General features: G+C 37.6%; 2 protein-coding genes across 3 annotated transcripts in view; one reads left to right on the top strand and one right to left on the bottom strand.

Moving 5' to 3' along the window:
• Nucleotides 1-1,817, top strand: part of coro2ba (coronin, actin binding protein, 2Ba) — a 45,232-nt gene extending 43,415 nt beyond the window's left edge. For both annotated transcript variants that reach the window (XM_082162275.1, XM_082162276.1), the window contains exon 13: nt 434-1,817. The gene's annotated coding sequence lies outside the window, so the exon portion shown is untranslated. The remainder of the gene's footprint in view (nt 1-433) is intronic.
• anp32a (acidic (leucine-rich) nuclear phosphoprotein 32 family, member A) lies at nt 1,460-5,779 on the bottom strand. Its single transcript, XM_082162284.1, has 7 exons — nt 5,601-5,779; nt 3,402-3,551; nt 3,157-3,279; nt 2,841-3,039; nt 2,618-2,736; nt 2,475-2,529; nt 1,460-2,362 (listed from the first exon to the last, which is right to left on the bottom strand). The coding sequence occupies exons 1-7, from the start codon at nt 5,652-5,654 to the stop codon at nt 2,298-2,300; spliced, it is 765 nt and encodes a 254-aa protein (XP_082018410.1). The 5' UTR covers nt 5,655-5,779; the 3' UTR covers nt 1,460-2,297.
• Nucleotides 5,780-17,520: the final 11,741 nt, after the last annotated feature.

Raw genomic sequence — 17,520 nt, 5'->3', positions numbered from 1 at the left:
GTCTACGGCAGTTCATTGGAACGAATGTCTTTAAGGCGACATCTAGTGTATATATCTATGCACCAGTCTGCGTACACGTCAGATCAGATCACTTCGACATGGCTGCGTATAAGAGGTAAAAACGATATAAATACTGTTCGTTTTCTCACACAAACCGCTCGTTTCATGTCTTAGGCCATCAATGTGTACTTACTATGGGGAATTGTTTAATTTGGACGACGGGGAATTGTTTTAATTTGGACTCTGTGCTTGTGTTTTGAGACAGTGACCATCGACCTGCATTATATGACTGACAGACAAGAACGGTTTGACCTAAAAATATAAAAATTTAAACTACTGCGGAAAAAAAGACACCTACATCTTGGATGCCCTTGAGGTAAGCTAAAACATACCAAAAATTTATTTCAAAGTGAACTATCCCTTTAATGAGCAGTTCAAACACTGACAGTAGTCCTTAGATAATATCCTAGCATGTGGTATAAGTAAAAATATTAGCCTACCTAAATGGGGCCTCAAAAAATGTGAGGAATAGTGTGTTTATGTGGCCTGTACATTCCCAATATCATACCTTACAATACACTGTGTATCCCTTTGGATGTTAAGGTGAAGTGGGTAATAAGATGTTCACATTGCGAGGTGCCAGAATATTTATGTTGTACTAACTTGAGCCCCTTCATTTTGGTGTCAGACAAGATGCTCACTGCCTACACAAACACAATTAATGTTGAAATATTTCGTGCTGACAGTGCCTGAAGAATTATGAGATAAGACATTAGGCTAACCTTTGTCTTTGATTAAAATGAGTAACATTAATAGGTAATCACTACTCTGTATTTCACCATTCATTATGATTAGCTTATACTAAACTACAGCATGTTGCACTAAGGGTAATTGCATTCAAAGTAAAAACCCCTTCCTGAGTTAGAGCGTTAACGTGCATAAAATACAACTGTCTAGACTATAGCTTAATTTACCTGACATTCTTGAACAAAAATATGACAATCTGTCCCCACAGACTGAGACACCTTAGTTACACTGTATGCAATGCTTTCATTTTCATGTTAACAAAGCACATGCATATACAGTTAATATTCATTTGAACAAAAATGCTGACTTTTATTCATGTAAAAACTTCAATCAGTATGATCTGACAACTGGATACAGCTGTTAAAATTGCGTATGCTTTCTATTTAAATAATTGGCATGACGCTTCTGAATATTTACACAATATCCAGTTACGCATCATCAAAAATATACAAGCTATTTTCCCTGAGCTTCACAATGCAATTTCACTTCATATATTCAATTAATCCGAAATATTCAGTGGCGAGATGATATACACTAGCCATTTCTGCACCAGACTCAAAAACAATCTATTGATCATATAATCACAACTAATTACAATATATGGATTTTCTGTGCCAGTCAGAACAGATATTTCAAATTACCATAGAACCACTTGCATTTTCATTCATTTTATTACAGTTAATGGTTACAACTGAGATTATTTGTGAAAATGTCTGCCATTATCAAAGGGAATCAGAAAAAAAATATATTTGGTCATTATTTACAAAGAACAGAAACCTCTGAACTATCCACACAAAGGGAGAAGGGGTTTAGGACTCATTTGACAAGGGCAGACATTCAGCTCTGAACATTAAAAATAAAATAAAAATCACATTGAGAGGTTGAACTGTGCATGTCCAAGCAGACATCATGATGTGTTCTTCATGCCTAAACAGCACGTCATGTGGTGGTGGGGATGATGATGAAAACACCCAAAAAAAAAAAAAAAAAAAATACACAAATAAAAAAGATGCAATAAAAAAGTGGGTTAGAAAATGTTCTTCCTTGAAATCCAGTAGTCAACTTTAAAATAGAGTCAGCCATGCACTTCTAAAAGGTTTTTGGTTGTTTTTTTTCTTTTTTAATACACAAGTCATCACCAGCATTTAGGCATCAACAGTAAAGACAGGGAAAAAATTACAAGAGCATACTGGTCTGTTTTCCAACAATAATAAATTTCCACACTGTGTTGTCAGCCATTTGAAGAGCTTTTGGAGAAAATGAAGGGAATCAAACTGAAAGTACAAACCAAACCAAAAAACAACAACAACAACATCAACAACAAAAAAGCTAAAAACAAATATTTAAACTGTGTCCTCGTTTATACTAGCCCCACCCCCTACCATTTGAATACCTCCCCAAACCATCGAAGAGTGACAATAGGACAGATATACAGGGGTTAAACGGTCAGATCACAATGGGGGAGGGGGGGATAGGGGGAGAGTCCATGTTCAGTCCTCATCTTCCTCCCCTTCCTCATCCAGTTCTCTTTTCCTCTTCTGACCCCGTTCCTCCTCTGTAAACACAACACAAATTGTTTACTCTTATTCTCACCCTGCTTATCAGCATTCAGTTCGCAGGTGGTAACACTTTATTGTATTAACTGTGGTTTTAATCTATTCACTTACCAAAGTCTTCCTCATCATCTACCTCGCCGTCATTTAATTCCTCTTCCTCCTCTTCCTAAAAGTGAGAAAAAGGCACAAATTTATACCATGTTTGTATATTTTGATTAAAAAAAAAGGAATCAACATTTTCTTCCAGCATTAACCTCTCCACTGATGTCCTCTTCTTCCTCCTCTTCTCCCTCTTCCTCATCATCCTCCTCCCCCTCTTCTTCATCTTCATCCCCTGGAGCTGCATCTTCATCATACTCCTCCTCTTCTCCCTCTGCAGACAAAATTAGGTCAATGACAAATGAATTCCTTAAACGAATTTTTTTTAAAATGATGCAGCTTGAAGCACATTATCAGCCCAACTCTTTAGAAACATACCATCTTCATCATCCTCATCATCATCTAGGCCTTCAACGTAAGCTTCAGCATCAGAGTCTGGTGCTTCTTTATCCTCTTTGTCATAGCCGTCGAGGTATGTCAGCTGAGGGAGCAGCTTGAAAACATTTTCTCTGTAGTCATTCAGGTTTGTCACCTCACAGTTGAACAAGTCTAAACTTTTGAGGCTTTCCAATTTTTTCTGTTGGGAAAAGGACAGGAGGTCAAAACAATGACAATAATAATACATAGTTTTTACTTTATATATATATATAAAAGAAAAATAGGATACGACTCCTATGACAAGAATATAGCTTACCAGGGGTTCGATGGTGCTGAGGTCTTTAATTTTGTTGCCACTGAGGTTGAGATGGGTGAGGTTGGGACACTTCTCTGCCAGTACCTCCAGACCACCTGAGATTCTGTTATCGCTAAGCTCGAGCTGTGGAGAACATGATTCAGTGCCATATTAATAAGACTGGGGGGGAACTAACAGCCTGAATATATATATATTTTTTTTTTATATATACTTCTGAAAAAAATAGACACAAAACTGCTTATTACCTTTTTGAGTTTGTTAAGCTTAGGCAAATTGGCAACTGATGTCAAGCCTACGTTGATTGTGCTTAAAAATTCCAGTTCCTCAAACTCATCAGTGAGGCCCTCAATTTTGCCCTCATTTGACCGACAGTTGTCAAGCACAAGCTCTTTCACCTGTTAAAGGGCATATGAGATGAACAAGAGATTAAATGTTATGATTCATGAAAACAGCATTTGTAATAGCCTCTACATGAGCAACTTCAAATCAATGAGAAGGTGGACATGGTGGTTAAAGCAACTTAAATTCATTCACACAAGAGCTGTTTTTAACTTTTGCAGCATGCCAAAAGAGCACTGTATGTTTACACTTTTATTGTGCTGACCCACCAAAACAAAACAAAAAAACGTAAAAATATGGAAATTCCTTATTTATATAGTTTACATTGTTATCAACAAATAAAACAAGTGCTCATTTTTATCAGAAGATGAATACCTTAAATTAGAGCAAGGAAAATAAAGAGAAAATAAACACGTCGCAAATCGGGCGCCATTCAATTGTAAAGTTTACTTCAGCATGCGGTCTACGGTAACAGATAGGGGGGCATGTTTCGGTGCTTTGACAAAATCTCACATTTGACTCCCCATCCAACAAAATGGCTGACTCCGCAACAAGCGGCGTACATTGTTATCCTCTGGGTCGAGCATTTTTACTACAGTGCGTGCGTGTGTGCTCGAACAGCAAAGTAAAGACGCGTAAACGATAGCCTGGGTGTTACACAAATTCATTGCATTGTCTTGGAAGAGCAAAGACACGAGGACGGACCCAAGAATTCACGAGTAGGAGGGGCAGAGACTGAGGCGCATGATAATGCAACGAGTCGCTCTTTAAGCGAAAGGTATTGACTTTCAGGGAATAAAGATAAAATGTCCGGCTTCACAGACGCTCGACTCCCTATATTAAACAGTTCTGGTCGGTTCAAATGAAAGAGACGGAGGCAACTATTCTCTCTGTTCGATTAAATATCGTGCGTCTTTGTTGCTGGTTAAAATGGCGGCTTGTCCTAGATCTTGCAACTAGAGCAGCGCAGCTTCAAGTTGCGTAGCGCTCACATAAGCGCCCAGTCCATGTAAATAACAAGCAGAGCCACACGGGCTGGAAATCTCTTTATCCCGCCAGCTGAGACGCACAGAAGTGCTCGGAATACGGTTATGACATTTTAATTACGAGCTCTATTACAGCGTACTTGGGTATGCGTAAAGGGGCAATAACAGGGACCTTGATAACGTTGCAATAAATTCATCAGAGAACGTAGTTACACTTGTGAGAATTGATATATACTAAGAAAAACACAGGGGATATTTAAGAAGAAGAGAGTGTCGATTTGGTCTTTGCATTCTGGCAATGTCGTCGACATATAATGCAGTTTTAAATAGGTTTGGGCACCTTAACGCAACTAGATATGATGTGACGCGATCCTTTCTATACTCCTATCAAACAACAAATGCGCTCGTTTTCCCATCTAGATCAAATAGGAGACTATTATCACTAACGTGCCAAAAGCCCACGAAAAGATCCCGCCTAAGTATTTACACAACTTTCCTCGATTGGGAAATGTAAATGCTTTCAATTTAAAAGCATTTAGCTGGAGAGATGCCACGAAATTTAGTTGACCGATCGCGTTTATCGCAAGCTATCTGTCAAACCGTCTGCACAGCTATTTACAAAATGCGTCCCACAACAAGTTACCGAACTGGTCAACGACCACTGTGACGGGAAAGTATGAATGTTGAATTGAAAATGGATGTGCGAAAGTGTGAGAGAGGCATGAACTGACGGCAGGCGACTTTTGCAGCACTGAGGATGCAAAGGAAAAGGGCGCGTTCAGGGGCTACAAAGTTACAAATATGGCTTCTCACGCCGCTTCCCTTGTTTATACACTGAATGCATGGAGCTCTTGCAGTTTCCGACCACAGCATCATCAAAAGATCTCCCGAAAGTTGGGAATAAAATAACCAGTAAAACTGATAAACTTATGGGCCGTGTGTAGGTATACTGAGATAACAACATCCGAGGCTCTAGGCTTGTAACAAAGTCGCCGCAAACTTTTCATTCAAGACATCAACTTGACGCGTGCACATCTAGCGTTGTCCATCCACGCAGAACTACTCTAACCAACAGTTTTAATAAAATCATATCACTCAGCAATTAATAAAGATGCTTACGTCTGACGGCGTCCGGTTCCGCAACTCCAGGTGAATTCTCTTTTTCATATCCATGTTATTGAACTCTAAATGAGTGATTTAAACCAAAGAGCGCAGTTTAGACTTGGAGTCTTTGCTGCACATTCAGCTATAGCCTCTTAACAAACTAGCTATTGCGAGTCTCACAAACATGATGCCCCAGTGGGTGGGAGTTGGGTGTGGGATTGTCGTCACCGGCGACCAATTAGAAACGCGGAATGAAATGTGAAAACGCTCACAACTACACTGGCGACCAATCAGCGTTCGATCACAAGCTAGGTGGGGTTACAGGGACAGTTAGGTTGATCCAGCGAATCTGTTTTAGGGTGACATCTATGCGATAAAATCAACCGAACTGTCGAAGGCGCCAGAGACTAAGCAGGGTTATGGTCGTTTTGTTTTGATTGGATTTATCTACACTTAGACGAGAACATATGAGTTATAGGAATACAAGGACATTTCGAAATACACTGACGTGTTGGTTAAATAAAATGCTACGGACGGGTAAATGAGGGCTGTGCATTATATTTAATATTTAGTCAAACTGCTTCTGTCTTGAAGCGTTTTCCTGCCAGGTAAGTACAGTCACTTTGGACTGATGGATGGTGGTGGACCGTCAGGAAAACACGACCCCTCCCCCTTTTGGAGGGAATGCACGGCGGCGACCACCGAGACGATCTGCGCTAAAAATCTTTATTACTTCTCGTCTAGATTAGGCAGTGAACATATCTCACTACATGTCACAATAAAGTGGATTCCCCGCATTGAAAGATTTACATTATTTGGTCCCGTTTATATAAACGCTGATATGTAAATTGTATTAATGGTTTAAACAGATGAAGCATAATAATTCAACAAGAACGAAGGGACGGTTGCATAACAAAATGGACAAGCCAAACCTGTAAGACATATAATAGCGTGATATATAGAGATATATATATAAAGCGAATAGAGGTGATATGACATAAATCGACGTAATTATTTTTCAGTTATTACAACTGAGCACCGCTACGGCAGAGCCCATAAGTTACCAGTAGCCACTGGTCTTATTAAAAACAAGTTTGTGTCACATGCACTTGACTGCCACATCGCACACTCCAACCACGGGCCCACGCTTTTTCCTACAGTTCAAACAAGCCAATCGTATTTCAGGGGGAGCATTCACTTCCGTTTCTCGCTTTGACTATTGTTGGTATTGAGGGGAAAAAAACAAGGTCACCTGACTGTGCCCGGCGCCATCTTGATTTGCAAAATACAACACATTCAAATAATTATAATACCATTTATTGACTCTTAAAACGAACAAAAAGCAATAGACTTTACCTATATTTGATGTCATGTCTGTGTGTCGCTCCGCTACCCCTTAGAAAAAACTGCAGAGCAACTGCTTGGCGCATGATTGTTTTCACAAAAGTGCACCGGCTGGGTTGTTTGTTGAGAGAGCGCATTTCACTGGCGACTCTGTCGTTTTACAACGTTATTTCGAAATCACTTCATACCAGGACATTTTGCCCTTGAAGAAAACAGAAAAAAAATCTTCTTCTCTCGATCTGGCCACTGACTCCAAGTCTCCAACCCGCGCAAGCGGGCTATTCTCAAGCCCTTTTGATTGTGCTTGCGCATTAGTTGAGACCATTTTTCCTCTGGGTGTGTCTCACTCGTTGTCTGAACGTACTTGCTAGCAGTACTGCATCAAATGTGTGTGTGTGTGGATTGCATTGCAGAGTGCGTCCACGATGTGCGCAGAGCCAAATCGTATTCGCACGCTTTGTGGCACACACACACGTACACGGTCGCTCCTTTTCACACCACCGACGGCTAACTTTTGTGCGTGAACGACGAGGAACGTCATCTGGTCAAAACGTAGAAAATTAGCGAACGTGGACAAACATGCTAGTTAGAAATCACATGAAGGTCAAAGGAAACTTTTTTATTTATTTTTTGCGCGGAAGACTTTATCGTTTTGAGAATGACAATGAACACCACGTATCATGTGACAATCACCTAGATTAGTCAGAAATTTGAATAAAAAGGCATTTGGTAAACCGTTAGGCTATTTTAATAGGACAGATGGATTGATGAACATTTGCACCGTCTGCTATAAATGCTAAAGCTGCAATTCAAAGGATCAACTTGTGAAGTGTTCAATCAACAACCAATTAGTTAGTGTAATCTCAAAACAATGCTTTTCTTTTTAGTAATATATTCCTTACCCAAGATCACTCATTTTGTAAGGCACCATATCAGAGGCATTCACTGTGTTTTCACAAAACTGGAGTGGCCTGTGTTTAGTTTTATTTGTCACAACAGCACTGTATGCAAAAATGAGATTACACACATTTTCAGAGGGTGCGGACAACATGAATAGGTTCTTGCCACTTACTCCATCAGTTACAGGCCGAATGCACACTACATGTCACAAAAAGTCCCATTTCAATTTATTTACTCCTTGTCAAGCATTTAGTCATAGCTAGACTTCTCTACCACACATAACACCCCATCTCTTTGCACAAAAAAGAATAGCCAGACCACAACGTACCATGCTATTGGATCTGAATGTTTCAGGGTGTTTCTGAAGTGACCTGGGACTGTAATAAAGAAACTTCCTATCTTACGTCTCTGTTAAGATTTGACGAATTCAGTTTTCTAAATGATATCCTAACTGAAAAAGTTTCTGTAATAAGATCCCTGATCTATTATTTTGACTGTTTTAGGGCTGTATTCACAATTGGTGAATGACTTACAGAATTTTATTACAGATATCGTGAAGGCCAATTAGCTACCTGCTAAATCCTGCTTATGCTGTATGTGCATATTTTAAGTTTTGCACTTTGTTAAGAAAGCATCAGATAACAACATGAATGTATGGAGAGATTTGGGGAGTATTCAGTACAGATGATATTATCACTCCAGAGGCTGTTTAGTGTCACAATGAAATCAAAATGGACAATTATATAATTTTGCTATATTTATTATAAATTATTTATTTGTGGACATTTTTTTATTATTAATGTAGCCTACCTTAATAATCTTTAATCAACATAACTTCCCCTTGCTCTTGCAGCAACTTTACTAGCGTGAGGGCGGGAGAACCTGCCACTCACACGAGATTACAGAAATAGCAAACCACAATGATCCAATCAATTCCTGATGGACGAAAAAGAGAAGAGATGGGGGGGGGGGGGGGGGGGGGGGATTGCCCGAGAATCCATTTCACCAGATATACATCACAATAGGGAAGAAAAGATTATCGCAACATGTTTCATGCCAACTTTAAGCAGACGTAAGAGAAGCTGCTTTTTGCTGACTGAAGTTTGTTTGTGATCTGAAGCATCTTTCATAAGGAAGATTTCCTGGGTGGAAGGTTTTGGCAGTAATATTGTCTTCATACTTCATCCCTTTTTGTGTCATGTAGGGCATTGATGGAGGACAGCTGACAGCCAGTGTTGTGAGAATGCAAGCCAAATCGAAGGAAGTCTGGTCTGGATAAAACTTGATTGGCTCAACAATATTTCTCTATATCAGTAACAAGATAATGAAATATGATGAGCTATAGCCTACATATAGGTAAATTTACCTATATGTATAGCTCATCATATTTCATTATCTTGTTCATTATTCATTATCACTTCATTTTTGAAGTGTCTGTTTAGGGCTCACTTTGTATATTTAATGATTGTCCACAGAGTTATTCAGAATATGGGTGAAAGACGGTGACCTAAATGGGTCAGCCATGATTTAGGTTGTAACTAGTCAACATGGCTAAACGGTGCATTCTGCTGAAACACCACTAGATGGCAGTCTTTCATAGGCTGAAAACTTTAGCTCATACCCAATGTAACTTCGATATTTTTTCAAACGTTTCAAACTCTATTAGAGAAATTTAGTGTATCAGCCGCTTATAAAAATGTAATGGGGCGATTTGATCTCTGTCAGATGGAGATAAACTGTAAAGTTGTTTATAATAATATTGAATTACTGTTTCTATTATTTATGACTAAATGACTTAAAAATGAGCCATCAAAATAAATTGATGTTATTCTATTATTCATGTTCCTATAACCTATTTTCATTACATTGCACAAAATATATACTGTAGATGCCGCTTAGTAGGACGTCAGTACTGTTATCAGGCCTTTTATGAGGATTAATCTAAAAACGTTATGTATTTAGGACTGAGCAAATCCTTTCAGTGACCATTAAACTGATTATAGCCTTTCACGATCAATAAACTTCAAAATTGAAATTTTTCATAAAATTAAAAAATCTTCTCTCGTCTTTCTTTGTTTCTCAACAAGCACACGAAAGACCATTGGCATATTACTGCCATCTAGTGGTTAGTTAGTTAGTTAGTTACACATAGCACACAAACATCAGATTAATCACCATCTTTTTGCCTCCTGCCGCTTTCTGTTCGAGTTCATGAAAGCTAAATATCCACAAAAGATTACCTTTGTATTATAGAGTAATGTATACAGTTTTTCCTTTCCCTTTTTTGAAGATAGGCCCTAGGCATTGTTCACTTCTAACCCTTTTAACACAAACAAACAAGTATATTTGCTGTTCAATCATACAGCAAATATAATACAATAAAAATATACAGCAGAGTACGACTTACAACCTTATAAATATCCTTTTTTATACGCTACGAGTACTTTCTTGATTTATCATTGCAGTAAAATATATTGACCACAAGAGGGCAATCTAAGAAAACAATTGTGAACACTAAAGGACGAGTAGGCTATAAATACAAATGGCGAGGACTATATTCAGGAGTCATATCTTCAGAGATTCTGCTGCTTTGGTGTGTCTCAATAAATATTCCCAGAGGAATCTGATAGAAAATGATAATCATTATGAACACTTCATCCATTAGGTTGAGAAACACGTGTACAAACTCTATATCTCTTATTTACTTAAAGTCCCCCTGTAGTCAATAATTGTATCCCTTAATACTCAAAATTGATCACCAAAATGACATATTTAAAGTTTTTTTCCTTGAAAAATGTCCCCATACCTTAAAATAGCTTGACTGTTACTCTACACACCCTTGCCTAATTTAGTATAGCCTACGCGGTTCTACGAATATGCAAATTGTCCCCGCCTCCACTCACTCACACCAGCTCAGAGATCCACTCGTTGACGTGATTGGTTACAAGGTAGTTTGTGACGTCAGAAACACCAGCGATTTCAAACTGCTTTTCTGAGACTGTCTTTGATTCACTGCAGTTTTAAAGAGAAAATAGCAATGGTGTTGACTTATGAATTTGCACATGGTTTGCACATGGTTTGTCTTAAAGCATATTAAAAATACCACATAGATACATTAGATAGATATCTAAATACAGATAAATCTACGCTAATTTGAAACTATCCTAACTGATGCAATACTATGCTACTAACTAACTATGCTTCTATACTACACTAACAACTATGCTAATTAACTACCTAGGCCACACAAAATAATCTAAAAAACTATATAAATGCTATGCTAAATAGATGTTAAAATACTCTATCCTGATCGTTTTCAATGCTCGCAATTCGTACTCCTGACACGCTACAATGGTTTTGACGAAACAAGATGGTTTTTATACTGCCAAGGGCGTGGTAGCTCGTGCAACACACTAAGGGCGTGGTGAGCTGGAACCTGCTTACGTCACGTACCACCACAAACATCCAATAGGAAAATTCAACTGCAGTAGCCACCGTTCAACCTGAAGAGGGCAGCACTCAGACGTTTTTACACCATATATTGTTCTGTAGAATTAAAACACTTTATACCCAAATGTCAAAAAAGTTACTCGAATCAATGAACAGCACTAATAAAGCCCCATTCTTACAGATCATTAACTAAAAAAAGTTGGTTTAGGGTTTAGTTACCCTTTAAAAGCTTGATTTTCACCACAGGGGGACTTTAAATCAGAGGCTAACGGTATTTTTTCTTTGAAAAAAAAAAGTACTCTATGTCAATTCTGAATGTCCACAAATAGAAATAGTTTGGCTGGATATACCCATGCATTTATTAATGTCATCTAGATATACCCATGCATTTATTAATGTCATCAAGCTCAATAACAAAGACTTTCTGACAACATCAAGAAGGAGTGATGGCCAAAAAGGGGTGACTTGGGGATGTGTTTGTCAGATGAAACAAACTGAAATAAACCCATGCATTCATTATTAATGTTAATTGACTTTTGGATCAGATCTAAGACATAGCTTGTAATTTGATATCCACTTAGAGAGAGGGTATGAAATGAATATCCTGCTCTACGAAAGCATTCTAGACCATGTGGCTGAATCAAATTATGCTGTCTAATAGTTACATTACATGTGGCTAAGATAGTTACATGAAGGGCAATGATTCAGATTTTAGGAATTATAATGAATACACAACTACTATGATGCAACCAAGAGTTGAATTCTACATTACTCAAAACTTTAACAGTGCTTTATATTCTACCTCCATGTAAACAAACATTCTTCTTTTGTGCTCCATGGACTAAATATCACCATATGAGTATAGAATGACATGAGGATGAGTAAATCATGACAGAATGTAACACCACATGCTTGGAGAACAAACATAATTCAATAATTCAGAAACTTTCCATGATTCACTCACATGGGCGACATGAACATGCCCACGTCTTTTTCTGTGATTAGTCTTGAGCACAGATCACAAAAGATGATATGTTGTATGTAGTTTTTATCATGTTAATTTCCTAAAATGTATTATTTTGTGGTTATGTTGGTGAATGAATAATAATAAAAAGAAACAGATGGCCGTAATAAAGTGCTGAAAATGAAAAAAAAAAAAAAGCAAGAGAAGTAAAAAGAGAGTGTGGCTCTATAAAGTTATGTTCTTTATCATTAACAATGCAGCTCTCAGCCCATCTTCTCAAACATTCATGAAGATTTCTCAGTCCAACAGGATCATGAAATGTCGTTTGTCTTCAGCTGTCCTGTCTTCAAGTTCCTCCCCCACAATTTTTGAAATGTTACCTCTCGCTCTGACTCAGTGCTTTATTGTGCTTTATTGTCATGACATAATTGCACATTTATATTGCCAAAACTGTAAGCAACCAAAAATAAGGCAGGAATCTGAAGTTAGGAAAATGATACAAATTTAAAGTTATTAAAAATAAATATGAAATAATTTATATTAGACATTAGAGAATAAAAAGTAGAGGTAAAGGCAAAGAAAAGAAAAGACATAAATAAGGAATTGAAAGAAACTAATAAGGAAGAGCATGGTGCCAATACATATATGAAATACACACTGCATACACTGGAGAAATGAGTTTACTTTACATATCCCTTGTTTAAGGCACTATATATGATAAAAGTTGTCTGCTGCTTGTTTAGCACTCAAGACTTTAACTGTATCCACATTTCCCAGTCATTTAACCAAGCCACTATGATCTATTGACACGCGTTTTCATTCATCTGGTGCTATACAGACTGGAGGAGAGAGCTGTGATGGCTCTCTGTGTCTGATAATCATATAAGACTGATCTGCACAACAAGCTCTTTCACTCAGATTGCTTGTGCATCATTTTGTATTCCCCAGCATCTGTGTCTGCTAACATTGGTGTGGTGCATTATATTAGACCTGCTTCCTGTCTGTGTGTACTTAACAAAAAGATCATAAATAAATTAAGATACACATGCTCACACATACACAAAGAGACAGTTTTTTTTTTTATTATAAAAAAATCTCGCTTTTTTCTCTTTTCTAATATCTCTCTCTTGATCCATATTATGTGTATGACTCCATCCTCCAGCTTGTAGATAATCACATTGTAGCACAGCAGTGGATTTGTAATTGTATATTTACTGTCTGCAATAGGCCACACTGGTGCCAGAAGGACTAAACCAGACAGACAGTAACTTTTGGCTCTGTAAATGGAAATCTGCCAGACGGTATGAGATATTATAAGTGTGGCTCTTGCTATTTGGTTATCAAATAATAAAGATGATGGACTGCTTTTTATTGAAGGAGCACCTTTTTAAATCTAACAGTTCACATTTAAACAGAGGCCAGTGGAAGCTTGTTGAGAGGATATCCCAAGGCTGAACACAATTATGGAAAATAAAGGAAAAGGTGATTTTAGAGTACAAGATTAAAAACCATCCCGCCCTGTAATAAATGAGCACTGTCCTCTGAAAGTGTACTAAAGTTTCTCCCTGCAGAAACTTGGCTTCTCTCCAATTGCTCCCTTGTCCTCTACTCCTGCTTCACTAGCATGGAAGTAAGATTCACGATTCATGATAAGGAAAACTGATTTACTTACAATGACAGTCATGGTGTCCTTGAGCACTGTCTTGCCAAGAACACCAGCATAAATGGCCACCGGGATTATGAGTTTTAGATAATGGTCCAAAACAATAGGTATAGTGTGATAAGTTTATGATAAAACTGTGCTTGGCAGATCTTTACCATAGGGGATGGTGTTTTGGTGACAAAGACACCATCAGCAAACTAACAAAATACTATCAGACTAACACACAACACCAAAATAATGCAATAAATGTGAATTAACTTCTAAATATAATAAGAAAATCTGTGGTTATAAATTTACATGTAAAGACCCAAGGACCAAATATGATTACATAAGACCCGGAGTGTTCAGTGCAGTCAATTTAAGACAAGAGTCAGAATTATAATGAATTAAATACATTTTTTACTGAAGATAGTTTTCAGTTTCATCAGCAGAAGTCAGCTTCAAGACTCACAAGGAGTTCGTAGTCCGCCCCGCTTACAGTTACAAAGATCACTGTACACCAAGGTCTAAGCTACGTCCTTGCTTGAATGATTCTCATTGGAAGAAATAGATAAACACACATTTTCCACACATGGACGGATAGACTAAAGCACATCTCCATCGATTATGCTGCTGACACTCGGACCCTGGCTTTAGGCACGTCGTGACCTTCCAGGTCGTAGATCTGGGTTGCAACATGTTGAAGAAAATAAGTCAGTTAATCTCCAATAATGCCAGTTGTTCCTTAACCTGTAACCAATACACACACACACACCGACACTCATCTTCTTCAAGGTTGGATTTGGCCGGGCTCTAACTATAAACAGGAGAGTCTTCTCAAAACATCAAGATAATACGTTCTTTCTCTCAAGGAGAGGACACTTTTAATCTACATGTAACAGTAAAGTAAAGACTTTAACGAAGAACTGGTCACTTAAACTGTTGGTTCCAATGACCCTTGTGACCTATAGTCGTCATGGTGAGCTAGAAGAACACACACATATAAATATTAATGCGTTGAAGACCTTTCTCAAACAAAACGAGTCCATATTTCATTTCTGGAAGCCGGGCTAAATGAGCAAGCACTGTTTCTGCATTCCAAGCATTTGAGCCAGACCCTCAGTCACCTCTCAGATATCTAATACAGACATTAGAGAATACATGAAAAGAACATTTTCGATAGGCTAATCACACTGGTAACTTCTATAACTAAGTAAAATCTCATAAGCCTAGGGAAGTCATTTAACTCATTTGATATTTAGAAGGAAAAATATTGATTAATACCCCTTCAGTACTATTTGCTCTAGCTATAATTATCCATTTGATAAAAAACAGGAAAAGGAAAAAAACAAAACAATTGAACTAAGACATTGTAATTTACTATATAACCTTTATAGTATTTAGTAAAAAGATGCCATTAATAAAAAAATATTTAAAATAAACAACTTTTAAGTTGATTCTACATAATTTGGGCATTCAGTATGTACATTTATTTATGAATTTTACTGTTAAGTGTGAATAATTAATCACAGAAACCCAATTATTTATATAATATGAATTAATTGATTGTGTTTTTATCTATAGCTTAGCTATTTTAAATATTCATGTGAAATAACTAAGTATTGTATTGTTGTGGATTGTTTCATTAAGCTCTCCTATGTTTTCACCACCATGTTTTCTTTTAGAAACTGAAAACAGACACTATAAGGCAGAATATTGGGCTATTAACATTCTATTAATAATTCACAGCTAATATTATATATAAACGTATTTTGTTATTCTATCCGCAAAATAGTAAATGAATTTTCTGAGGTTCAGAGACTCACACAGCTGTTTGTTCTGCCCACCTTAGAGGTTCTGTGACACTTTAGAGACAAACTAGAGTGCATTTGCATGTTGTGTATATATATGAGCAGAGAATTTGTCGCTCATCGTACCCTGCACTAGGAGACGCAGAAAGAAGAAAGAAGCAGAGATCTGGCAGACTCAGAAATATAATAGATGGATTTGTGCAAAGGCTTGGGAGAGGAGCTCATGATGAGAGTAAGAAAGTAGAATAGAAAGACAGCCTGTCTGTCATACATACAGACACTGAGAAGAGGATTTAATGAGTATGTGCATGTAGGGGGAGGGATGAGAGAAAGATGGGGATTTGATGAGCAGTAGTAGCGTTCCTGTTGCCACAGTCTTCTCCCTCACCCCCAAACCTCTCTTTTTCTCTTTCTCTCGCAATCCTTCTGTGTGTCACCCATGAGAGGAATGCACATCTGCTTAACATGCAGCAGATATACACAACCACATACACAGTGACTTGTGAGGATGCAGTTTGCTCCAGTGTGGCATATTGCAGACAGCCTGTTTTATAGAAAGGGGTCTGATTTGATAAAATGTTTACATTCACTGTTAAAATTATCCTGTTAAATGTAGGCTATAGACAAAAATCTGAGTTAATGAGAAACTGGATTTTAATGATGAAATAGAATAGACTATTTTGCCAAGAAAATTGCCAAGGGCATAAGCTTTCTATCATTAGGCTCTTCTAGCAACATTTTAGTTAAGGACAGTCTGCTTCAGAAGGTCACATTTTGATTGGCACATTTGACACACGAACTCCCCGCGCCACGAAGAATGCAGCTCTACTGAGTAGGCTAAAGGTGTAATTCAATCTTTTTTTCATTTTTAGAGAGCTAGATAATTTGTCAACGTTGATTATTTCACTGTATTGTTATTGTATATCATCAGTTGCAGTTCAGGCTGTTCTCACTTACCATCAAATGATGCATCTGTTAAACGGGTCGCAATGAGTGTACGTTAGTGAAGAGGTGTTTTATAAAGTAAAGCAGACAGTTAATTGCTTTTGGTGGTGGTGGTACCATGGTAATCATGGTAAAACCACTCAAATTATGAAGTATTTATATCTGGTGATCTAAAATGTGTTTATTTCATGGATAATGATGGGTCAAGTTTTTGAATATGTTGGCCTATAGGCAATTTTCCTTTTTGTTTTATGTAGCCTAATATTATTTAATGCCCTGTCATATGTATTTTATATATATATTTACTAGCTTTTTTCATAGTTGTAGTAGCGACAGGTTTGTTTACGGTTTACAGTTGTTGACAAATATCTGAATGGGCCACATCTTTTTTTCTAGCTGGGGATACTTTGTGTTACGTCATCACCCCCAGAGCCATAGAGAGAGAGAGTTGCGACACTCTTTGATGTCGCCGCTATGGCTGTCACGTGGTTCATGTAAGCCCCAATAGTTCCAAAACGTACGCTGGCTGTCATGTTCTTCTATGGGACAGACAGCAGCGATTGCATTATTGAACGGTAAATATAAAATAAAACACACACCCAAGTACTTTTTCAGCTGTTATTGCATTATTGCATTTTGTTAATGTCAGTTTTGCATTTGGAGATAAGTTTTAGGCTATATTTTTGGAGGGAAAAGCTTAGTGTTCATGTTCGCATGGGTAGTAGCACTGGCTTTAGCGGCTCTAACTTAACTTTTCCATATCATTCATCTGATGATGGACGTCTCATGATATTTATTTTAGCACAACTGGGCTGTATTAGGCGATTGATTCCCGTGATTTTGCTTATAAATTTGTATTCAGCCATTAGCCTACCTTCA

This window comes from Leuciscus leuciscus (assembly GCF_965113295.1).
Source record: "Leuciscus leuciscus genome assembly, chromosome: 2".
Lineage (NCBI taxonomy): Eukaryota > Metazoa > Chordata > Actinopteri > Cypriniformes > Leuciscidae > Leuciscus > Leuciscus leuciscus.
Note: the sequence above shows the minus strand (reverse complement) of the source record. Positions and strands in the feature narration are given on the sequence as shown.